This window comes from Ceratotherium simum, chromosome 1 (genome assembly GCF_057802395.1).
Source record: "Ceratotherium simum simum isolate JZ-2026a chromosome 1, ASM5780239v1, whole genome shotgun sequence".
In the NCBI taxonomy this organism is placed as follows: Eukaryota; Metazoa; Chordata; class Mammalia; order Perissodactyla; family Rhinocerotidae; genus Ceratotherium; species Ceratotherium simum.
In genome coordinates this window covers 109,975,734-110,001,692 of record NC_141900.1, presented here as the reverse complement: position 1 = coordinate 110,001,692, position 25,959 = coordinate 109,975,734, and the positions used below count along the sequence as shown (strand labels likewise).

Sequence of the window (25,959 nt, the reverse complement as noted above, 5' to 3'; positions counted from 1 at the left end):
AACTTTGTTTCAGTTCATTTGTTTTTTGACTTGGAATCCAAATAAGGCCCACACCCTGCAGCTGGCTGTTGGTCTTGGATGGCTCTCAGTCTGTATGCTCACTTTCATTTGTTGAGGTGACAGTGATGTGTTGGATTTCGATGTCTGTTGTTGGCTGGAAAACTAGAACTGGAGGATATTTCAGTCTTGTCTGATATCTAGCTGTGACGGTGGGCACAGTGAGAAAATACTGTAAAAGCACAGATGTGGTGAGCATTTAAACAGTTGCAGGACCTCTTTGGCCCAATGGCTTCCAAGTTAACTTGGCCTTGTTTAGCCCTGTGGAAGATACTGGAAGAGACGATGCTGTGCCCGGAAGGGGCCCTTTGTGGTCTCTGCTTGTAAGCCTCCTTTCCACATCCTATCTTTCTACTGTGGTAGAGGGTGAGGTCAGCTGTTGGTGGGGAGGAGAAGGGAGTACTAGAACAGCCCAGCCCACTCTGACCATGCCTGGAGTCTGGGCCTTCAATGCTCTCTGCTTCCTGCTTGTTCTTAGAGGCTGACCTCCTACAGGCTGTTCTACAACCCACCTAGGTGCTTGAAACACAGGAGAGTCTTAGAAGGTTCTCACGATGCTGGAACTCTCTTATCTTTTAGCCATGCTGACATCTGATGGCTGCAAGATGGTCACCATAAATATCTGTATCTGTGTCTGTATCTGTATCTGTATATCTACACCTACCCCTACACCTATACATCTACATCTACACCTACACCTATATCTCACCTATACCTACATCTGTATATCTATGCTTACACCTACATCTACACCTACACCTAACTCTACACCTACACCTACATCTATACATCTACACCTACACTTACATCTATACCTGCACCTACGTCTATATATCTACACCTACACCTGCATATCTACAGTTACACGTACACCTACATCTATGTCTCACATCTATATATCTACACCTACACCTACACCTATACATCTACATCTACACCTACATTTATATATCTACCTCTATACATCTACACCTACACCTACGTCTACACCTATGCCTACATCTATATCTATACATCTACACCTATACCTATATCTGTATGTCACCTACACCTCCATCTATGTATTTACACCTACACCTACACCTAAATATCTACAGCTACATCTACGTCTATACATCTACACCTACACCTACATGTATACATCTACATCTACACCTACATCTGTATATCTACTTTTACACCTACACCTACACTTACAGCTACATCTCTATATCTACATCTACATCTACACCTACACCTATATCTCACCTACACCTACATCTATAGATCTACATCTACACATCTATGCCTACACCTACATCTATACATCTACATCTACACCTACATCTATACCTACACCTACGTCTATATATCTATACCCACACCTATGTATCTACAGTTACACGTACATCTATATCTCACCTACACCTACATCTGTAGATCTACATCTACACATCTACGCCTACACCTACATCTATACATCTACATCTACACCTACATCTATACCTACACCTACATCTATATATCTATACCCACACCTATGTATCTACAGTTACACATACATCTATATCTCACCTACACCTGTACATCTATACCAAATCTACATCTCACCTACACCTACATCCATACATCTACATCTATACATCTATACCTACATCTATATCTATACATCTACCTATACCTACATCTATATCTCACCTACACCTACATCTGCACCTACATCTATATATCTACATTTACACCTACACCTATATCTATATATCTACATCTATATCTACACCTACACCTCCATCTATACATCTACGTCTACACCCACGTCTATATATCTACATCGACACCTACGTCTACACCTACAGCTACATCTACACCTACATCTATATATCTACATCTACACTTACACCTACATCTCTATATCAACGTCTACGGCTGCATCTACACCTACACCTACATCTGTATATCTACATCTATATCTACACCTGCACCTACATCTATACATCTACATCTACACCTACACCTACATCCATACAGCTACACCTACATCTATACATCTATATCTATAGCCATATCCATATCTAGATCTATATTTTATATCTGTATCCATCCATATCTATATCCACACAGGCTGGTTTGGTGCCAGATTTCCGTAATGGTTGGGAAAGTTTTGCCTTTCCTCTTCAGCAATGCTGTGATATTCCATAGTAGAGTCATCCCCAGGGACCTTCATAGCCTAACCACTGCAAATGATTTTTCGAAAAGTGTTATCTCCCTTATAAATTGGGCTAGACTTACATCTGTCTGAGTTAAGCAGTTTAAATATCACTCCTACATAGGAGGGAGTAAGAAAGAGGGAGGAAAACATGAAAATAAGAGATTTGCTAGGCTGTCAAAATAAAAGTAATTTTGAGAATAAATAATGAAGCCAGAGGGAAAAGGAAAAATGAAGAAATACAGTATCCTGATATAGCTAGGTTGTGAAATACTGGCTTACTTAGGGTGATGACTTAAAGAAAAGGGGTTATGCTAGAAGAGCTGGCTGTGTGTGACTGCGTTCCAGCACAGCCTCCTGGTTCTATTTAAGAAGGAGTCCGTTTCAGCTTCAGATGAACTTGTGCGGCCCTTATTTTTAGCTGTGTAGAGGGCAAGCGAGTGGGAAGGGAATCATGTTCCAAAGAGAACAGCGTATACAAAGGCTCTGTGTCAGGAGGGAGTGTGGACATTTGAGGAGCTGAAATAAGGCTGGAGGAGTGTGGGAGAGACTGGTGAGGCTGCAGGGCCCTGGCAAGGATTTGGGTCCTTACCCCTGACAGACGTGGGATGCCACTGGAGGGTGCCAAGCAGGAGAGTGGTGTGTCAAGTCGCACTTTCCCAGACCCCTCTGCCGCTGAGTGGAGAAGCAGGAGGTCCGCAGCAGGTGTGCTGGCATTGAGATCCCCACTCCTCGCTTGCTCTCTGCACTGCGGGGCAGACCGACAGTGTGTCATCTGTGCTATGAACTGGCCTGCACTTAAATCTTTCTAAGGTAGGCAGTTTCACCGTGATTCCCAGGCTGCTTTGCCAACGGGGCTCCGGGAGAGGTTCCAGTGGCCAGAGCCACCAGGGCCTGCAGGGCGAGACGGGGGAGCATCTTTCCTGCTCTGGGGGCTTGGCTGTGTGTCTTGGAGGAAGTTTGGTGGAGAATCCCAATGTGTAGGTGCTTGCTGGAGGAGGCAGAGACGGCAGAGGGTGGAGAGATGTAACGAGAGGCGCGGGAGGGTCAGCCACCGTGCTACCGCTGGTGGGAGGGCTTCCTGATCCATGCTTGGCTTCCTAGGAAACACAGCGCGTACAGCGTTTGTTGAGCATCCTGGAAACAGAAGAGAGCGTAGGTGTGAACTATCAGTTTCTCCCGACTCAAATGTTTAGAAACAATGGTGAGGCCCTACGTCTATGCCCAAAGCTCTGCCCTGACGCAGCAAAGATATGGAGTTGATGTATCACGTGGGCTATGGGCACAGATGGGCTGTCCCAGCTGGCCCCTGTGGTGGCTCTTTGCTCCATCCAGGACCCTTTGCTGGTGAAGCCGTTCCTTCCTCTTACCTTTGAGGTCAACACGTGAAAACGTCTTACCTTTACACCCAACCTTTCTACAACTCTCACTAGTAACCATTTTTAAAGATCCCAGTATTAGGAGCTGCTCTGCCCGTGACTTTCACGGGACTTATATGTTTACTTTTTCAGCTCTCAGATGCCTCCTTGGGTGGAATCCTAAGCCATCCCTCACTGGTTTTTTCCTCAGCGAGGACTGGAAGAATGCATCTGAAAGGCATTGACACTGAGAAATTTCTAATTGAAATCATGAGTAGCTAAGCTTTCCAAGAGATAGTTTATAATGAGGCAAGGAACGAACTCTTAGCGGCTGTCCAGTTTGACAAAGCGCAAGCGGAGTGAGGCGGAACAGGAAGTGGCTGAGGCGAGGAAGAGCCGGGCGAGTTCTTGCCACAGCCACGGGAGAGGATTTTATGAGAGAAATGGGTTCAGAAGAGGCCCAGGAGTTGGCCACTCTGTTTTCAGACATATTTTTCCTCTGAATAAAGTCACTATTTATTTTGGGAAGCACAGTTTCAGGAGATCATGTGTGTGTGAGCGTGTGTGTTTGGGAGAAAGGCCTGACAGGTCATAGCTGCAGAGAGCTGTGTGAAAATAAAGGCACTTGGCTTAGAACGTGCATTCGAAGAGCAGCTCTGGAGGGAAGGACCATGTTTTCCCCGCATGAACCGTGCTAATGGGCAGAGTCAGGGGATCCCTGAGCTGCTGAGGACCGGGCTCAGTGCTTGCCCAGCGAGTGGCCACCGCTCCATAAATATGTGAGATTGGGAGTTGGCCGCAGGAGCCGACCAGGTGCGTCTTCCTCCAGGCCAGGAGTGAGAGCAGAGAAACCAGATGTTGGGTGGCCAAGGTCAGGGGAAAACTGATTTGTGTCAGAAAGTGCTCTGCAGTTCTTCCTCCTGCGGAGCTAACCTTGCTAATTGTCCTCTATTCAGAAGGGTTTGCAGCCCCTGTTGGCTGCTAGGGCTCAGAATCCACTCCCTACGCCTGCCATTCCACCCCTAGCCGAGTGATCCTACCTGGCTTCTCAGCTGGACTCCTGTCTTTCCTGTCCAGCCATACGGCCCACTTTCCTGATGAGCTTTCACAGTCCTCGTCTCCCAAATCTCAGCACTGGGCCTCCTCCAGCGCTGTGAGCTGCTGCTGGGCCAAAATAGCAAGAACAAAGTCTTTGGTATTGTCAGACCACCCACCCCGCCAGCCCTGCGTTGTTCTAAGAGAGACCACCCTGAGTGCTTGAGGCTGGTGGTGCATGGGTCTAAGAACCCAGCCCGGGGTAATGCTGCCACCAAAAATCCACATGCAGATATTTTGAGAAGACCTAGAAACTCGTTATTGTGGCTTTACCAGGATGCAGTCATCTACTTAATTTTGTTACTTAATTTTGTTACAAATACCCAAACTAATCTGAAGTCAACACAGGACAGTAGACCCCTTTGGAAGCAACTTCACTAACCTACTTATATTACGTTTTTCCCCCAGTTTTATTGAAGTATAATTGACAAAGATATTTAAAGTATACAACGTGATGATGTGATAATTGTATCCATTGTGAAAGGATTCCCCCCATCAAGTTAATTAACACATCCATCACCTCACATATTTATCTTTTTTGTGGGGAGAGAACTTTTAAGTTCTATTCTCTTAGCAAATTTCAGTTATACAATAGTGTTATCAGCTATGGTCACCATATTATACACTAGATCCTCAGACCTTATTTGTCTTATAACTGAAAGCTTGTACCCTTTTACCAGCCTTTCCTTATTTCTCCCACTCCCCAGCCCCTGGCAATGACTGTTCTACTGTTTCTACCAGTTCTACTATGTTTAGATTCCAAATATAAGTGATACCATGCAGTATTTGTCTTTCTCTGTCTGGCTTGTTTCACTTGGCATAATGCCCTCCAGTTTCATCCACGTCACAAATCACAGGATTCCTTCCTTTTTAAGGCCGAATAATATTCCATTATATGTGTGTGTGTGTGTGTGTGTGTGTGTGTGTGTGTGTATATTCTCTTTATCCATTCATCCATTGATGAACACTTAGGCTGTTTCCGTACCTTTGCAATTGTGAATAATGCTGGAATGAACATGAGAGTGCAGATATCTCTTTGAGATAAGGATTTTGTTTACTTTAACTATATACCCAGAAATAGAATTGCTGGATAGTATGGTATTTCTATTTTTAATTTCTTGAGCAACCTCCATACTGTATTCCATTGTGGCTGCACCAATTTATGTTCCCACAAACAGCGTACAAGGGTACCCTTTTCTCCATATCCTCTCCAACACTTGTTATTTCTTGTCTTTTTGATAATAGCCATTCTGATGGGTGTGAGGTGATATCTCTTTGTAGTTTTGACTTGCATTTCTCTGATGATTAGTAATGTTGAGCATCTTTTCATGCATCTGTTGGCTATTTGTATGTCTTCTTTGAAAAAATGTCTATTCAAGTCCTTTGCGCATTTTTTAACTGGGTTATAGTCGTGTATCACTTAACAATGGGGATGTGTTCTGAGAAATCTGTTGTTAGGCAATTTCATCATTGTGTGAATATCATAGAGTGTATTTACACAAACCTAGATGGTATAGCCTACTACACACCCAGGCTATGGTGCTAATCTTATGGGAACACCTTCATATTTGTGGTCCATTGTTGGACAAAATGTTATTATGTGGTGCATCACTGTATTTGGTTATTTTGCTGTTGAGTTTTATGAGTTTCTTGTATATTTTAGATATTAACACTTATCAGATTTGTGGTTTGCAAATATTTTCTACCATTCCATAGGTTACCTTTTCATTTGTTGATGGTTTCCTTTGCTGTGCAGAAATGTTTTTAGTTTGGTATAGTCCCATTTATTTATTTTTGCTTTTGTTGCTTTTGCTTTTGGTGTCACATCCAAAAACATCACTGCCAAGACTGATGTCAAGGAACTTACCCCCTATGTTTTCTTCTAGGATTTTACTGTTTCAGGTCTTACATTCAAGTCTTTAATTCATTCTGAGTTGATTTTTGTATATGGTGTAAGATAGTGGTCCAGTTTCATTCTTTTGCATGTGGGTATCCAGTTTTTCCAACACCATTTTTTGAAGAGACTGTCCTTTCTTCATCATCTATTCTTGGCTCCTTTGTCATAAATTAATTGACTGTACATGTGGAGGTTTATTTCTGGGCTCTCTATTCTGTTCCATTGATCTATGTGTCTGTTTTTATGCCAAACCACACTGTTTCGATTTCTATAGATTTGTAATATAGTTTGAAATCAGGCAACATGATGCCTCCAGCTTTGTTCTTCTTTCTCAAGATTATTGACTATTCAGGGTCTTTTGTGGTTCCATACGAATTTTAGGATTGTGTTTTCTATTTCTGTGAAAAATACCATTGGAATTTTGATAGAGATTGCACCGAATCTCTAGATTGCTTTGAGTAGTGTGGACAATTTAACAATATTAATTCTTCCAGTCCATGAGTACAGACTATCTTTCTATTTATTTGTCTTCTTTGATCAATGTACAGATCTTTCACCTCCTTGGGTAAATGTATTCCTAGGTATTTTATTCTTTTTGATGCAATTGTAAATAAGATTGTTTTCTTAATTTCTCTTTCTGATGGTTTGTTGTTGGTGTATAGAAATGTAACAGATTTTTATATATTGATTTTGTATCCTGCAACTTTACCAAATTTGTTTATTAATTCTGATAGTTTTTTGGTGGAGTCTTTAGTGTTTTATATATATAATACCATGTCATCTGCAAGTGGGGACAGTTTTATTCTTCCTTCTGATTTGGATGATTTTTATTTCTTTTCCTTGCATAATTGCTCTGGCTAGGGCTTCCAGTATTATGTTCAATAAAAGTGGCAAGTGGCCATCCTTGTCCTGTTCCTGATCTCAGAGGAATGGCTTTCAGCTTTTCACCGTTGAGTGTGATGTTAGCTGTGGGCTTGTCATATATGATCTTTATTACATTGAATTACGTTCCTTCTATACCCGGTTCGTTGAGAGTTTTTATCATGAATGAATGTTGAATTTTGTCAAATGCTTTTTATGCATCTATTGAGATGATCATGTGATTTTTATCCTTCATTTTGTTAATGTGCTGTATCACATTGATTGATTTGCGGATGTGGAACCATCCTCGCATCCCTGGAATAAATCCCACTTGATCTTGATGTATGATCCTTTTAATGTATTGTTAAATTTGGTTTGCTAATATTTTGTCAATATCAGGGATATTGACCTGTAATTTTCTTTTCTTGTAGTGTCCTTCTCTGGCTTTGGTGTCAGGGTAATGCTGACCTCACAAAATGAGTTTGAAAGTATTCTCTCTTCTTCTGCTTTTTGGAAGAGTTTGAGAAGTATTGGTATTAGTTCTTTAATGTTTTGGTAAAATTTACCAGTGAAGCCATCTGGTCCTGGACTTTTCTTTGTTGGGAAGTTTTTGATTACTGATTCAATCTCCTTACTAGTAATTGGTCTGTTCATATTTTCTATTTGTTCATGATTCAGTCTTGGTAGGTTTCATGTTTCCAGGAATTTTTCCATTTCGTCTAGGTTGTCCGACTTGTTGGCATATAGTTGTTCATGGTAGTCTCTTATGACCCTTTGTATTTTTGTGGTATCAGTTGTAATGTCTTCTCTTTAATTTCTAATTTTATTTATTTGAGTCTTCTCTGTTTTTTCTTGGCCAGTCTAGCTAAAGGTTTGTCTATTTTGTTTATCTTTTCAGAAAACTGGCTCTTAGTTTTGTTGATCTTTTCCATTATCTTTTTAGTTTCTATTTCATTTATTTCTGCTCTGATCTTTATTTCCTTCCTTCTACTAACTTTGGACTTAGTTTTTTTCCTAGTTCCTTAAGGTGTAAAGTTAGGTAGTTTATTTGAGATCTTTGTTTTTTCTTAATGTAGGCCTTTGTCACTATAAATGTCCATCTTAGAACCGCTTTTGCTGGATCCCCATAAGTTTTGGTATGTTGTATTTTTATTTTAATTTGTCTCAAGATACTTTTTTATTTCTTTTTTGATTTTTTCTTTGACCCATGATTGTGCAAGAGCATGTTGTTTAGTCTCTAAGTATTTGTGAATTTTCTAGTTTTCTTCTTGTAATTGATTTCTAGTTTCATACCATTGTGGTCATAAAAGATGCTTGATATGATTTCAGTCTTCTTAAATTTATTAAGATGTGTTTCGTGACCTAACATATGATCTGTCCTGGAGAATGAATGTTCCACATGTGCTTGAGAATGATGTGTATTGTTCTGCTGTTGGATGGAATGTTCTGGAAATGTCTATTAGATCCATCTGGTCTAATGTGTTGTTTAAGTCCAATGTTTCCTTACTGATTTGCTGTCTGGAAGATCTATCCATTGTTGAAAGTGGTATATTGAAGTCCTTGCTATTATTGTATTGTCTATATCTCCCTAATATTTGCTTTATATATGTAGGTGCTGCAATGTTGGGTGCATAAATATTTACTGTTGTTATAGCCTCTTGATGAATTGACCCCTTTATCTTTATATAATGACCTTCTTTGTCTCTTGTTACAATTTTTAGCTTAACTGCTATTTTGTCTGATATAAGTACAGCTACCTCTGCTTTCTTTAGGTTCCCATTTTCATGGAATATATTTTTCCATTCTTTTACTTTCACTGTATGTGTGTCCTTAAAGCTGAAGTGAGTTCCTTGTAGGCAGCACAATGTTGGGTCTTGCTTTTATTATCCATTCAGCCATTCTGTGTCTTTTGATTGGAGAATTTAGTCCATTTACATTTAAAGTAATTATTGTTAAGTATGGACTTACTATTGCTGTTTTGTTAATTGTTTTATGATTGTTTTGTAATTCTTTTGTTTCTTTCTGATTTTATGATTTTCTGTAATGGTATGCTTAGATTCCTTTCTCTTTATCTTTTGTCTGTCTTGTGCTTTGTGGTACTTATCTATTCTAAGCTGATAACAATTTAACAAATGCATACAGAAGCTCTACATTTTTATACTACCTCCTCATTTTGTTTTTAATGTCAATACACTTTTTATGAAGGTGACTCAAAGACATTTTGTACTCAGATTTATATTAAGCTGTTAGCAAATGTTTTTTTCGAAAAAAATTGAAGAAATGAATATATTTGTGGTGAGAAGTGCAGTCTCATCTTGATGTTAAAAAACAATAAGGTGTTAGATTACAACCTTTCATCTATTGATTTTTTACCTGTGAAGAGTTGGTGGTTGTTAACAACTTTACTAATAAGAGTAATTCAGGATTGTTAGCACCTGAGATGAATTTTCATGTGCTCTAGAATGCTGTGGGAGCCCAGCAGTCAGAAGAATTCACTTTGGCTGCACAACTCACCCACGCTCTGAAAAACATTGGGCTTTATTAGACTTCTACAGGGAAAAAAGGTGGTACCAAGTAACAGTTGGAATTGTGAATCATTGTGGCTTCTCCATCCTTCATCATTTGCCCTCATCAGAAGTATTGCTTCTCTGCACTGGGGAGAATTCCTGAGGGTTAGCAAAAGTTTTAACTAACTTACTGTATTATTTAAGTAGAATAAACATCATTATTTGTTGTAATGATGGGTAGGGATAACTAGAATAATTGGTGAATCCCACGAAAATCTCATTTTGTCGTTTGGTTTCAAATATCATCTCATCAAAAAGTTTGTATCAAATTGACTGATTTCATTTTGCAGTCCATAAATCATTTGGTCCCAACTTTTGGTGACTTTTCAAATAAATACTAAAGTGTCCAAAATCAGGAAATGAAGCAGCAGAAGCACAAATGGTCAGCTCTAGAACATTGAGTCCTAGGTTTAAATGTCTGGTTAGCAGGAACATCTGACCCAATGGCCAGATCCTGTTCTCAGCTTGATTTCATCTGGTCCATAAGAAACAGACAATAACACCGTTGTAAAAATAAGACGTGGAGAAATTATGAGAGAGACACTCTTCAGTTTAGTTAAGGTAAAACATAGGTAAGGAAGCAACAGTTATGTGGGCTTACTCTTCAGTTCTGGAAGCCTACATCACAACATTCACTTAATAATAACATTTACGTTTGAGCGTTTCCTTTTGTAATTTACTAGTATCATGGCCTTGGGCAATGAATTTAATTTCTCTAGTCTCAGTTCCACTCGTTTAAAATGAGGTTCATAATGGTACCTTCCTTACAGGTCTGTTGTGAGCATTAAATGAGATAATTTGCATATAGTCTTAGCATGGTGACAAGCATAACGAAACCTTCAAGAGTTTTCACTTCTCTTAATATTTCTGATGCTTAAGTTATTTTCACTATTTTTTTTTTAAGGGTGGCATTCCACAGCTCCTTTGTCATCTGACATATTCAGTTTTTCTCATTTTTCATCCATTCTCTCATTCCAGCAATGATCTTAGGGCATCATGGATGTCCATAATGCTGCTGCACATGGTGTTTGAGGCTATCACAGATGTTATTAGTTCTCATACTAGCTTCCCATCAAGTGAATGATGTGAATTCTTTAGATTTTCCCCTATTTTGCTTATTTAGTAGATCCCTAGGTGCATCCTCATTCAAAATGATTAACAATAGTGTTCACATGCTGCTGTGCTTCAGAATGGAGACATATTGGAGAGTGGAGACACTGTCTAGCTTTTGAAAATCCTTTCTGCCACTAGATATCGAGGCGGGCAGTGAGGAGCACTCACAACCATCCCAGCTCTGACCCTGAGCCACTAAAAGTTCTCACATCTCTCTGTCTTCCATGGCAGTATTGGGCATCCAGGTAATCAGGGTGACAGCTGTCACAGATAGACAGCTGAAATTGCACGTGCTGTATCTATTGATTTTTGAGATTAACTCCAACTGCGTTCTAAGGAAGTTCAGACCATGAAATGACAGATGATGGCCATGTATTTTAAAAATAAAATGGAAATAACTGCATGCTCATTTTGAGTACAATCAGCACCATCTTATTTGTCCGGCTTATTGAATGGTACCACTGTTGTTGTAAGCCATTTGCCCTCCCTGCCTGGAGCAGTGACAACTTGCAATGACAAGACAGGAAAGGGGCTGATTGCACTCGTCGTGTAGTTTGTGTGATCAGGAGGCAAGCGGGTTCATAAACATATTCCGGGCTGGTGAACTTTATCAGTATCTGCAAGGCTTTTTTAAATAATCTTGTTATGGAGGAAAACGTTAAATTTCTGTATTGAGGGAGTGAAGGATTGTAGGGTTAGGAGATTGTCAAGCAGCTAACAGTGGGACTGGGATTCGTGATGGAGCCTCTGGACTCGCCATTCATCATATTATCCCTTTGGTTTAAAACAAGCTAGAAAACGGAATTCATGGAATCTGGTAGCAAACCTTGGCTGGGAAGTTGGTTTACGTTCAGCATGTCGCAATAATAGACTTTGAGATACGAAGAAGGATGAGCTGTGGTTCACGCCCTCTGTGAGTCTGCAGTTTGTGGAAGGAGATGGGATGAAAATATATGAGATCATTACAGACCTTTTATAGTAAGTGGTGAGCTAGCTGGTTATGAATCAAAGTGCAGAGGGAATTTTAGGAGAAGAGGGAGCCTCATGGACCTACATAGTTAAAATTGGTGGGGCTTTGGTTGGTGGCCAGGATTTGAGGAGGAAAAGCGGGCATTGTGGGTGTGGGATCCCAGACAGGCGGGACAAGGAATGTGAACACAAATAGGCCTCTGTGGGGCTGAGGGAGGAGGCTGGGCCAGCTGGAGCTGAGGGATCACTGTGATGAGAGGGAAGTCAGGTGGGGCAGGCAGGGTAGCCCGAGTGTGTTGATCCAAGAAGGGATATCATTGCCACGTGTCGCACTGGGTTTAGGGCCAGTGCTCTTTCTGGTGAGTTTGACAGCATGTGTGTGTATGTGTGTGCCTGTTCCATTGTCTCATGCTCATGCCCATGCCCATGCCATGCGAATGGAGGTGTGTGCGCACACCTGGGGAGTCCTTGGTGTGTGTGCAGGTGTGAGTGTGCACACCTGGGGAGTCGTTGGTGTCTTATCAGATGCCTCCTCTCCTAGGCCATATGGAACGACTTCCCTTGCTCGTCCTCCCTGCAGGGCCAGGACTCCAGCTTTAGATTCTGTTCCCAGAGTACAGGGTTGCGAGAGAGGCCACCAGGGAGGCCACTGTTTATGGCCCTGCAGCACTCAGGATATCCTGGCGCGTGTCTAATACTGACAGAGTCCTCAGCAGGTAACAGGCACATTTGTAGACAAAGCTTGGTCCAAGTGACCACAGAAAGATAGTTCTGACTACCCAGCCTGAACTGCTGACCATAACGTGAAAGACACATGTCATGAAGGAGAAGGACAGCAGGCTCAGTGGGGCCGTGGGCAGTGCTCCTCATGGGGCACAGTGTCAAACTGGGCTTTATTTTTCCTACATTCTCATCACTGTAGTAATTGTCACCTAACAGCCCGAATTCCTAAGATTTAGCTTTCATTCAGCTCAGGGGCCCATGCCTACTGTTGCCTCATGGAAATCAGACACCTCACACCTGGCCATAAGTGCATATTCTCATCATCAGTTCAAACTCTTTAAGATCTAAGGATGTGGGGCTGAAATATAACTTGGTTCTGAAATTGAGTTTTTCTGAGCACGCCTTATGTTCCATTTGCACATGTTGCTGATGCACAGGAAGCCAAGGATGTGAAGGGATCTTTTTTTGCTGGAGCCTAAATCCCTTCACCTCTATCCCAAGGATTGGTGGGAGCCCGGGGACCCCTTACAAAGTGGGAAGTTCTATGGGTTACACAGAGGTATTCAGGGGATAGATATGGGAAGAGAGTATCCACATTAAAGTGGAGTGTGGACAGTGAGCAGGAGCCCATGTGCACACATTGCTGGTCCCACCCCTGTCTCCCTGATTTCTAACCTAGGGTCACCATCAGACCCCCCGAACACACACACAGGAGCACCTTCCTGGAGTCTCTGCCCATTGCTGGGGGGCACATTCTCACAGCCGAGACCCCGTTTGCGTGGAGAGGACTTCTCTGGACAGGCCCTTCTAACTGTTTCTTTCAGGAGAGTTCCCCTTGCCCCACCCCAGGTGGACCTTGCTGTCTTCTCTTTTCATGAGACAAAAGCAGCCCAGCAGCTCTCAGCTTCCTCTCAGGAGATCTGGCGTCCATTAGGTTAAATTTGCACATTCTGTCCCACTTTCTGGAGTTCTAAACGTTGTAACCCACTTGCTGTGTAAGATAATTCTTATTTACCTACATCCTTTTTATCTTTTTGCAAGTGGTAAACGCTTTCCTGGTCCTAGTGTTTTCCTCGTGCCGTGTTGCCTTTGTGGACAGATGTTCACCCACTCTTCATCTCCGCAGCTTGAGCAGCAGCAGCTCTTCAGTCTCCAGCTGTGGCTTCCCCTCCTTGCTCACTTCAGCAACCCCGTTCATGACCTGTTCATCTCTGTTTCATGTTGTTGTGAGGAACAGCACCCCAAATCGAACATTTCAGGCTATGTTATCTGTCAATCGATCGTTAAAGCAGCATCTGTTGGGTGCTTACCCTGCAAGGCTGACACTACAGAGGTCCATGTGGCACCATCTCCGTACTCGTGGAGCTCTGGGTCAGTGGGAGAAGGAAGACCCATAAGCCATTAGGTGCAACAGGCTGTCCCAGGTGTGGGGTATGAACCTGGGTGGGAGTCCTCAGGGCCTGGATGACAAAGCAAGTTCTACCTAGAGGGAGGGAGAGTCTGGAAGAGCTTGATAGGGAAGTGGCTGAGCCTTGGGAGAAGAGTCCCTGCTTGTTCACTGGGGGGAAGGGGCACATGCAGGGTCAGCCCTGTGAGCACAGGGGCAAGTGTGGGGGCCGTGTGGCTGGCTTGGTGACCTGGATTGCAATCCCAGCAAAGGGCAGGAGGAGCTGGTGAGACATGAGGCTGGCCAAGTGGGAAAGACCCTTGTGGTTTTTCCAGGAGTTAGACCCTTCTTTAGGCAGAGTGATGAAGTGAGAGGGTGGGAGCAATGCTGGCAAGTGAGGAGCACTGAGTCTGTGTTCTCCTGCTTGGCGACCTGAGCCCACTGTGGTTGGCCCTTCCAAGTGGAGCTGCAGCCTGAGTCCAGGGCCCGGGCTCCCGCCCTGCCGTCCCCACTACCCTTCCCAGGCTTTTCACATGCCCTGGAGGGTGTTCTGGGACCTGAGACGGGTCAGGCACAGAATATGCCCACTTTTGGGAAATAAGCATTGGAAATGGGCAGGAAAGAAAGAGCAGGGTCCCATCTTTCAAGGACAATTGATTATTTCTCAATGGTAAAATTACAGAGAAAATGACCGTGAGAAGCCAGTGACAAAGGACACTCACAGCTCTCCTTGGGGAGGGGCTGGGAAAGGCGCCCCCTGCGGGAGTGTGGGAGGAGGAGCCCAGGTCAGTCTCCTCATGAACAGTGCCAGGAGAAGCATTTCCTGGGGCGGGCTCGGGCTGTTGGTAATGTAGTACCTGGGCTGGACAGTGGCTCAGTTTCAAGGTTCTTTTATACAAGTTGTCTCATTTGATTTTCATAGCAACTCTGCCAGCTAGGCGGGGCTCATTTAGTAATTTACATTTTAATGATTTAGACAGTGTTGGATCTTTTGATGTTTTGATATTTTGCTGTGTATCCATTCATTCGTGCAGTTAACACAACAGTTGAGTCGGCTGGTGTTGTATGCAAGGCAGCATGGCATAGTGGCCATACCTGAACCCACATGGTAAAATCCTCATCCTGCTATTGCCAGTGCTGTCTTGGGACAAGGGGATGAATCCACGTTTCAGTTCCCACCTTGCAGTGCTGTGGTAGCTTCAAATGAGCTGAGATGTTAAGCTCTTATCTGGCTGGCACTGCCCTAATCACGGAGGGGCATGCTTACAAACTCCTCCACAAAAGAATTAAAACTCCTGAGAGAGTGGCCCAGGATTGGAGCGCCTGCAGGTGAGATGTCACCAGGGAGGCATGGAGGGAGATGGCCAGGCCAGCAGGAGACCAAGGATCCAGGCAGTAGGCCCAGGGATTCAGAAGTACCATGAGCCCAGGGCAGATTCCTGGAGGAGTTGAGAACTGAGAAGAAGAAAGGTGGAGGGAGGCACCTGGAACAGGTCCGCAAATTGCAGGATGTGCGTTGGGTCTATGAAGCAAGGTTTGGACCACAGGCCTGGACCTGGGTGAGGTCTGGGTCTGAATGTGTCAATTCAGAGGTTGGGGTGGCCCCCGAGCTATGTAAGCCTCCTCAAGCCTGTTTATTGGCTTATTCAGATGCTTCCTGGTTTCCCACACTGTGCTGGGACCACAAGAACCTGGGTACAAGGGGAATAACCTCCATCAAAGAGGGTAAAATGAACAGGAGGAATAACCCCAACTATGAGGGTAAAAGTTAACAGGAGTAAAATAACCCCTGTCTATGAGGGTAAAAGTGAACAGGAAGAATAAACCTCACCTATGGGGTAAAAGTGAACATGAGGAGAACCCCTATCTGTGAGAGTAACGTGAAGAGGAGGAACAAACCCCGTCTATGAGGTAAAAGTGAACATGGGAAATAACTCCTGTCTAGGAGGGTAAAAATGAACAGGAAGATTAACCCACAACTGTGAGGATAAAGTGAACAGGAGGAATAACCCATCGTCTATGAGAGTAAAAGTGAACAGGGGGAATAACCCCCAACTATGAGGTAAAAGTGAACAGAAGGAATGACTCTCAACTGTGAGGCTAAAAAACAGGAGGAATAAAAATGTCTGTGAGGTAAAAGTGAACAAGAACACTAACCGCAGTCAGTGAGGGAAAGTGAACAGGAGGAATAATCCCCGTCTGTGAGGATAGAGTGAACAGAAGGAATAACCCCCATCCGTGAGGTAAAAGTGAACAAGAGGAAAAGTCTTCATCTGTGATGGTAAACGTGAACAAGAGGAATAACTCTTGTCTATGAGGGTAAAATGAACAGAAAGAATAAACACATCCATCAGGGTAAGTTAACCAGGAGGAATAACCCCATCTGTGAGGGTAAAGTGAACAGGAAGAATAACCCCTGTCTACAATGGTAAAAGTGAACAGGAGTAATACCTCCAGTCTCTGAGGTAAAAGTGAACAGGAAAAATTACCCCGTGTTTGAGGGTAAACTGAACAGGAGAAATAACTCTCATCTATGAGGATAAAAGTGAACAGGAGGAATAACCCCATCTATGAGGTAATTGTGAACAGGAAGAATAATGCCTGTCCTTAGGGTAAAAGTGAACAGGAGGAGTATCCCCCGTCTGTAAGGGTAAAGTGAACAGGAAGAATAACCACATCTATGGGGGTAAAATGAAAAGGAAGAATAACCACTGTCTTTGAGGGTAAAGTGAACAGAAAGAATAACCCCCATCTAGGAGGGTAAAAATAAACAGGAGGAATAACCCACATCTGTGAAGGAAAGTGAACAGAAGAAATATCCCCCATCTGTGAGGTAAAAGTGAAGAGGACAAATAAACCCTGTCTTTGAAGGTAAAGGTGAACAGGAGGAATAACCACGTCTATGAGGGTAAAGTTATCAGGAAGAAGAACCGCCGTCTTTGAGAATAAAGTGAACAGGAGGAATAACCCTTGTTTATTAGAGTAAAAGTGAACAAGAGAAATAAAACCCTGACTGTGAGGTCAAAGTGAACACGAGGAATAACAACGTCTATGAGGGAAAAAGTGCACAAGAGGAATTATCCCCTGTCTAGGAGGGAAAAAATGTGCAGGAAGAATAAGTTCTGTCTGTGAGGTAAACGAGAACATGCAGAATAACTCCTGTCCGTGAGTGTAAAACTGACAGGTGGAATAACCACATCTATGAGGGTAAAGTGACAAAAGGAATAAACTTGGTCTCTGAGGATAAAGTGAACAGGGGAAATAAACTCTATTTAGGAGGGTAAAAGTGAACAGGAGGAATAATCCCCATGTGAGGCTGAAGTGAACCGGGGAAATTACCCCGTCTATGAAGTAAAAGCGAATAGGAGGATTAACCCCCATCTGTGAGGTAAAAATGAAAGGACAAATAACCCTTGTCTATGGGTAAAAGTGAACAGAAGGAATAGCCGCTAGATATAAGGGTAAAGGTGAACAGGAGGAAGAACTCCTGTCTCTGAGGGTAAAGCGAACAGGAGGAATAACCCTCATCTGTGAGGGGTAAAGTGAACAAGAGAAATAACCTCCTCATGAGGGTGAAGTGAACAGGAGGAATGACTCCTATCTATCTATGAGGGTAAAGGTGACCAGGAGGAATAACCCCTGCCTCTGAGGGTAAAAGTGAACAGGAAGAATAAGCTCTGTTTATGAGGGTAAGGTAAACAAAAGGAATAACCTCATTTATGAGGGTAAAAGGGAACAGGAAGAATAAGCCTGTCTATGAGGTTAAATTGAACAGGAGGGATAATGCCTGCCTATGAGGGTAGAAGTGAACAGGAGGAATTACCCTGTCTGTGAGGGTAAAAGTAAATGGAAAGAATAACCCTTGTCTGTGAGTTAAAGTGAACAGGAGAAATAACCTCATCTGTGAGGGTAAAAATGAACAGAAGGAATAACCCCCATCTCTGAAGGTAAAAGTCAACAGGAGGAATAAGTTCTGTCTGTGAGGTGAAAATGAACAGGTGGAATAACTACATCTATGAGGTGAAAGTGACAGGAGGAATAACCGTGTCTATGAGAGTAAAGTGAACAGGAAGAATAAACCTAGTCTCTGAGGATAAAGTGAATAGGAGGCATTACCCCTGTCTATATAGATAAAGTGATCAGGAGGAATAACCACATCTGCGAGGCTGTTTGGTACCTCCTCACCCCCCGAGACCCCGCCAGCTCTTAGAGACAGAGCGATCATGGGAAACCAGCATCGCTCCAGGTCTGCATCACTGCTCCCTGGATGCATCTCCATGTTCCCTGCCCTTCACTCACAGGGCATACCGGCCTGAGTTCTTGAAACCTCCTGTCCTAGGTGGGGCCTTGGTGCCTGCTGTCCTCATCATCTGCCCTCTGTGCGTGTCTGTGTCCCGACATCTTCCTATGAGGACACCAGTGATATTGGATCTGGGCCCACCCCAATGACCTCATTTTAACTTGATCATCTGCAACTACCCCGTTTTCACATAAGGTCACATTCTGAGGTTCCAGGTTTAGGATTTGAATGTGTGAATTTTTGGTGACACAATTCAACCCATGACAACACACTCTGTTTTTACTCATTGATGACTTTGCTGCCTGTGTCCCCACTAGAATGTAAATCCTACGAAGGCAGGGGCTCAGTCTTTGTTTATTGCTGCATTTTCTAAAACAGTGCCTGGTGCCCTTACAGTGGGCATTCTTATACATTTGCTGAAGAAATGAATGAATGAATGAATGGGCAGCTAGGATGAAAACTTTGCTGTGCATCAGTTTTTATGTAACAATATAATTGAATATTTTTTGAAGTGGTGCTACCAGGATTTCACAGGCAACATGTGATTTACAAATCTGAGTGCTGGCATTCAGGATTTGTAATTGGAATTTGAGTTACACGTGGTTACTGTTGACGCCTCTTCACGTAGAGCTGGCCTTGCTGGGGGTCTGAGGCCACGCATCATTCTGGAACATGTGCGCCTCTTTTAATGAGTCACTGCTGGTGGGCTGTCCATCCTGTCTCACTGTTTACCCTTAAAAGTGTGATATTTAAATATCCTTTCATTGGCATGTAGCTCATTTTAGAAATGAATCCATTAAAAAAATATGCATTTCCTTTGTACGTTTGACTCCCCATCCTGAAATCTGATTTTCAGCGTCTGCTTCTCTCTCTGTCTCCCATCTCTTCTTTCTCCTTTCTTCTCCTTCCCTCCCCTCCCTCTTTATTATATTTTTTATTGAGGCTGAGATGAGCCAGTTGCTGCATCATAGGCCCATTACACTTCCCAGCAATTCCATTTGCAGTGCATTGTTTGTCTCATTGCTAGAAAATTCAGGTGATTCATCACGCCTGAGGAAGCACCTGATCTCAGTTGCCCTGAGAGCCTGGTCACTATGTGACAGGAATACAGTGAGCAGGCGGCTCTCAGAAACCAAGAAGCTGAGGTGGGAGCTCTTGGCCTTGCAGCTTCTCAAGTATTGATGAGTTCCATTTTCTAATGCTACCCCCTTTGCTCTCCCTCAACAGACCCCTGAGCCTGGAAAAGGGGAAGGAGTTGATGGAGGGCGTCGCACGTCTCCTCAAGGTGCCGATGAGCGTCTTCACAGACATCGAGTGAGTGCCAGATGCAGGGTCTTGGGTTTTATTCTCAGCTCACATCAGGTTCCATTTCATAAATTGGTTTGTGAGGGAAAGAACTGTGTGCCTGTGGCTCCTGTTAATTATATCAGAGAGAAACTGTTTAGGAAAGAAATGAAAGGAGAATTCCAGTGGGGTCTGGTAAGTTGTTTAAACACAGCTGAAACCTGTATGTAATTATAGAATTATCATCTGAAGAGCGGGGGCCCACTGAGGCCTTGCTTCTTAGCCCTGCTGCTCCTAGAATCACCTAGGAGGCTCTAGAACCTTCTGGTGTCTATGCCTCACCTCACTGCAGATGAGTCAGAGCTTTGGGGGTGGCACACGTCAGCGAAAGCTCAGTCAGCAGTTATTGAGTGCCTGCAGTGTACAGACCCTGCTATGTACAAACCCTGCCAAACTTGCTGCACCGAGGGGAGGAGCTGGGGTTGCTGAGTGCCACCATCCCCTCTTGTCTTCAGTGGACTGAGTTTTAGAAAGATTTGGTAACGTTGGAGATTGAGGGGTGCTCATGTGACAGGCGCACGTTGAGGGGCAGCCATGTTCCTATTTCCTGAAAAGCTTATAGAACAAGTTCCATTTGAGGGAAACAAATGGAAATAACATTGATGTGAGGAGTGAGTGGAGTCACTAAGGGCAGCTGTGGACAGACCAGGCATGCCCTAGCTTGGAGAGCCTGAGCGCGGAGATCAGTTCTGAAAAGGCATGAGGACAGATTAGCGCATGTGGCATGAACTACCAAGGACTAGAAATACAGGCTTAGCTGAGCTGTCTGTTGATGCGCATGTGGACACAGGTACGTCCACCGCAGCCTACAGACACTCACTCGTCCCTTGTCCTCCACACAGCAGGTGAGTATGGAGTACCTGCTGTGACCTGGCATCGTGCTGGGAGCTAGGCGTATGGCATGAGCGACATTGCCCCCCACAAATATCGTACCACTTACTTGGAATGGCAGACAAGTGTACAGGCAGATAGCATGGAGGGTGCTTGGAGATGTGTATGGGGAACTACCTCCCCTAGCCTGGGGCCTTCTAGAAGAGGAGAGCTGAAGGACAGGTAGCGCTGTCCTGCAGAGAGGCGAGGTGTGCTCTGAAAGTGCATTCCCAGTGCGCAGCACAGAGCAGAGGATAAACTCAGTAAACATTTTGAATGAAGAAGTCCATGGACCGGCAAAGAGCTGCAGTGACTGAGGGAACTGCCAAGAGTTCACCTTACCTGGGGTGCACACACCTGGGTGCACAGGTGGGCTGTGCAGGTGAGAAGTACTGAGCAGTGGAGAGAAGGTGACAGCCATCTAAGGAGCCTGGACTCCAGACGCACAGCAGCAGGCCCTGAGGAAAGCAAGTCAGTCAGATTTGTGTGGGGAAAGAGCAGCCTGGCTGCAGTGTGGGCTCAGAAATGATGAGAGGGAGGAGGGTTTGCAACATTCCAGGTGAGAGAGGAACAAAGGGACCTGGTGTCAGGTGGCTGCAGTGGGCGTGTGGCGTACAGGAGCCTGCCTGGGAGGCAGAATGGCGTGGACACGGAGGGGAGGGCGAGGGCAGGACAGAATCACAATGTACAGTGACCAGCCCCGCAGGATCCATCCCTATGATCAGGACAGATACAGGTAGGGCTGCAGCAAGCGGTCCTGGAGCCCTGAGCTGTCAGGCATTTGCCTCTTAGGTCTGGACTGAGGAGGGCCGGGGATGGCTGGGCACCGGGGGCTCTGGTGGTGGAAGGTGGGCAGGGGCAGCAGCCGTCCTCATGTAGGGAAATACTTCCGTACTGTAATACCAGTGTGGCTGATTGAGCTCAGAGCGAGAGGAAACTGCTCAGACTGGGGTATGTGGGGTCATTCAGGCAGCCAGGGACTTAGGACGGGAGAGGCATGGGGACCATCCTGACAGGTTCCGCTTGGTCAGACACTGGAGGACTCTAAGGGGCACAGACAAGGTTGCCAGGGGATGGATGCAGATGGCACAGTCCTGATGCAGTGGACACAGAGCCCTGTCTGTGACGGGGACAGAGAAGAGAGGACGGTGTAGAGGGGCGTGGGGTGGGGGTTCCCTTATACGCATGCTCCAAGAACCACACAGACAAGCGTGTTGGCACCATCTGGGTCTGCCATCGTCCTCCTAGCTCTCCTGGCGTGTCCATGACCTGGACTGTGTCCAGGAGGGCAGGTAAGGAAGAGTCACAAAGAGGGTGATGCTCTGAGGTGTTTTTCTCTGCTCTGTCAACTTGAATGCAAACCCCAAACTATGAGGAAATGTCTCCCAGCTCCTGATCGCAGTGCACGGAGGGAGGCGCCGTGATCTCACCGGCATCACAAGGGGCGCACTCCTGCCCACGCTCAGTTGTGTCCATCGTGGAATGGGGATCCCAGCACTGTCTAGGTACAGAGAGGAGATAGAGAGGGAAGATGAGTCCATCCCAAGCAGTTTGCAATCTGGCTGAAGAGACACACGCACAAGAAAGCGTGGAGAACATCACAGAAGTACAGAATTGTTCAGCTGCAAGGGGCCGGGGGTGTTCCCACCCCACCTCCAGTCCAGGGCACTGTGGTGGGGTGGGGGTGATCTTGCAGCACCCAAAGAGCTGGGGCATCTCTACTCCCCGCTGTGGGGCCATCAGTCTTGAATATAGTTTGCCTGACTATCTGTGAGTCTTGCCACTCTGTGGAGTTTTCCAAGTTCTTTTTCCTACTGCCATTATTTTATTTTAACGTGTATCACCTTTTATTTTGAGTAGGAAGTTGGGGGAGAGGGGCGAAGGCCAAGCTCTGATTTTAATAATCTGCGATTCCCTTCATCAGACTCCTTGGAGCCCACATAGCCCAAACTGTTCTCTCCAGCTAATGAGGGCCCTTGTATCAACTCTGTACCGGTGAATGTGACCATCTACAGAGACACAGTTTTTCATTCTCTGAGGGCCTGCTATGTGCTGTGTGCCAGGATGGAGCAGAGAGCAAGCGGGTGAGGTCCCTCTCTCATGGAGCTGACCTTCCAGCAAATATAGACATGTGAATAGACCTGAGAAAGGTCAGGCAGCCAGAGTTCTCGTGGAAACGAAGGGGTGAAGGGATGAGGGCAGTGAGGAAGCTGTGTGAGGTCTAGGGAGGACATGCCAAGCCAGGGCTGAAGTGGCTGCCCAGTGGCCAGGCTGCTTATGAACAGAAGGGACAGCACGGTCCACGTGAGACACAGAAGGGCATGGTCCGCAGGAGACAGGTGAGGACGGTACAGTCCACATGAGACAGACAGGGACTGCACGGTCCATGTGAGACAGGTGGGGACGGTACAGTCCGCGTGAGACAGGTGGGGACAGCACGGTCCGCGTGAGACAGGTGGGGACGGCACGGTCCACATGAGACAGGTGGGGACGGCACGGTCCGCGTGAGACAGGGGACATGGAAAGGCTCACGTGAGATGGGTGGGGCAGGTTAGCTGGGCCTGAAGGTCCTTGTGAGGAGTGTGTTGTTTCTTCTGTGTGCTGGGAAGCCCCGAGAGAATTTTCATCAGGAGAGCACGTTTCCAGCTGCGTGAAGAATAAATTATAGGGGATAAGAGTGGAGGCCCAAGTGATCTGGGGGCTGCTGAGGTTTCTAGGTGAGGGATGATGACCCGGTACGAGGTGGGTCTAGCCTTGGAGAGGAAGTTGTGAGTCTGGTGGCAGATGTGAGATTGGGAGTTATCCCGTTATAAATGCTCTATTTGTGTGCCTGGTTAAACCACACGTAAGCCCCATGGAAGCAACTTTTATTTTCACCTGTCACTTCAAGGGTTCTTTAGAATTGTCGTTTGTCAAATTGCATTCCTTTCAACGCGGGATTCCACACCTGGTCTGTGTGTCTGCACTTCCCTTCCATATATGACCCCCCAAAAGGGGGTAGGCTGTGGGACTCAGGAACTCAGCCGTAAACACAGGCCCCATTGAGGGCCACACGCCAGCCGTTTGGCAAGCCATTCTCACTGACTGTGGCCAGCGTCCACGGGCCCTTGCCCAAGTCATGGTCTCTGTGTGGACAGGCACAGCGAGAGCCAGGCCTGACCAGTGGTGCTGACTGTTCCCTTCAAAGGAGAGGGAGGTTTCCTGAGCATCCTGATGCTCTGTTCTGGCCTTCTGTGGGTGCCTTCCCTGCACTCCACACAGCACGAGTCATCTTCTGTCTTCACCACAGACCCTAAGCTCAGGGGTCAGAGTGGTCCCTGTACACATTCGCATCTGGTGCCCAGCACAGTGACCGCGTGGTGTGGGTGCGCATTAAATGCATGAGTGATGGCACAGCACGGGCATGCCCCCTCAGACCGTCCCACCAACAACAGCTGAGGGTCCATTGCTTATTCCTCACTCCATAAGTAGGAGACGTTGAATATGGCCTGTGCTTCCGTAGGCCCTGGGAATTCACCAGTTGGTACCAGGGCCTGTGTCGCTGATGAGGGAGTGAATGAATGAGTGAGTGCCTCCTTCATTAAAGGTGAGGATGTTGCAGGAGAAATCTGAGGGACTTAAATAACAGGAAGAGTTGGTCCCTCAGGAGGAGCTTCTAGGAGCAGCAGTGTGGCCTGAAGCATTGGTGAATGTCATCTCAGCTCTGCCCGTCATGAAGAACATTGGACAACAAAACAGTAATTGCATGAAGCAGCTTTAGAGTAAAAGTTCCTCAGGCCCACTCAGGACTGTGTTTATTGATTTTTCATTACTTTCCTTTAGCAAAACCCTGTGTGGGGATTGTGCAGCATAGAAGGCAGAGGTCCCAGCCCTAGGAGGCCTCCTGTTCCCTGGAGACGCAGCCCCCTCACCACCCGCACTGCCACCGCTTATTTGTTGTGACTGAGGTGTGTTTGCATCAAGAGCCAGATGGAGGGGCGGGGGCTGCCGCACAACCTGGGCACAACGCTGCGGAGATGGCGGGGTTGGGATGTGGGGCTGGAGAGGCGCGTCTCACAATAAGACCGGGGCTGCCCGTGGAGCAGCCTGGGAGCCTTCTAGTTCCACAGTAGTGCCCTGCCCTCTCATCTCTGCACCCCACTCCTTTCCTTTCCCACCATCCCCAGAACCGTCCCCCTGGTTGGGGGTGCGACCCAGATTCTACAGCTCTGGAGGGAGCTGCACTGCGGCCAGGCTGGAAACTCAAGTGGCTGCGTGCGTCCTCGTGCACCTCACTAGCACAGACCTCGCACAGACAGGCCCACTGCACACTGCAGGACTGAGGTTCTTTTACACAGAGATGGAACTGCTGCTCACATCTCCAGGGCTTTTGTGGGTGGTGATGTTTTACAGTCTTTGGGTGCCATCGAAGGAAGGTGTAGGGCTTCTGTCTTTCTGGAGAGAACGCGACCTGGGTTTCCAAGGCTGAGAAGCACATTTCGCCCTGGACCTAAACTCAGTCCCCTAAAATGGGACGGATCTTCTCCTGTCACGTCCCACAGCGTTCTATGTTGCCTACCTGCTACCTCCCTTTCTCCCCCACCCAGCATCTTTCCCATTCTTCCCTCATCAGGGGGATCGAGTGTTCAAGAAGTAAACAAGGCTCATCCATCTTTAGGAGTCTCAGCAAAGTGGCAGGACCATGAGCTGCCAGGAGGCTGGGAGTGGGGCATCAAGACCAGAGGGTCTTCAGGTGGGAGGGGCATGTCTGGATTGGAGGGGCTTCAGGTGCATGCTAATTTAAGTGCGAAGCTGGTTGCACTCCCTCTCTTCCTGCCCTTTACCTCAGGTCAGCTCCTCACTCCTTGTTCCCACTCAAGCAAATGGCTTCTATGTCTGGAGACTGATTCGAGCAGGTGAGTATCCAAGGAGCACTTTCCAGCCTCTCTGAAGGGCAGGCCTGAGCTGGCTAGCTGAGCTGGGTGCCAAACCAGACATTTTGTAAATACCACTTGCCACAGTCTCTTCCCTGCTCAGAAAACTGGGGGCTTCCTACTTCCTACAGAGCCAACCCTGATACCACCGCCCTCTCTTTAGACCTCTTGGAATCTGGTCCACAGGTCTCGTGTGAGCCAAACACTCAAGAGTACCTTCCCCTGTGGCCTTGCCCAGCTGGGGGTGTCCTCAGTCTCCCCTGCTCCTAATCTTGTTCATGTTTCAAAGCTGAGATCTTGTGCTCTTGGTGCCAAAGCCT

General features: G+C 45.7%; 1 protein-coding gene across 2 annotated transcripts in view; it reads left to right on the top strand.

Annotated features, from left to right (window-relative positions):
- Positions 1-25,959, top strand: part of PTPRN2 (protein tyrosine phosphatase receptor type N2) — a 915,358-nt gene that overhangs the window by 375,379 nt on the left and 514,020 nt on the right. Inside the window, exon 10 of one of the 2 annotated variants that reach the window (XM_087433800.1) lies at positions 19,740-19,826. The exons of the other annotated variant lie outside the window; for it this stretch is intronic. Coding sequence (XP_087289926.1) covers positions 19,740-19,826 — 87 coding nt within the window. The remainder of the gene's footprint in view (positions 1-19,739; positions 19,827-25,959) is intronic. 2 annotated transcript variants of the gene reach the window in all.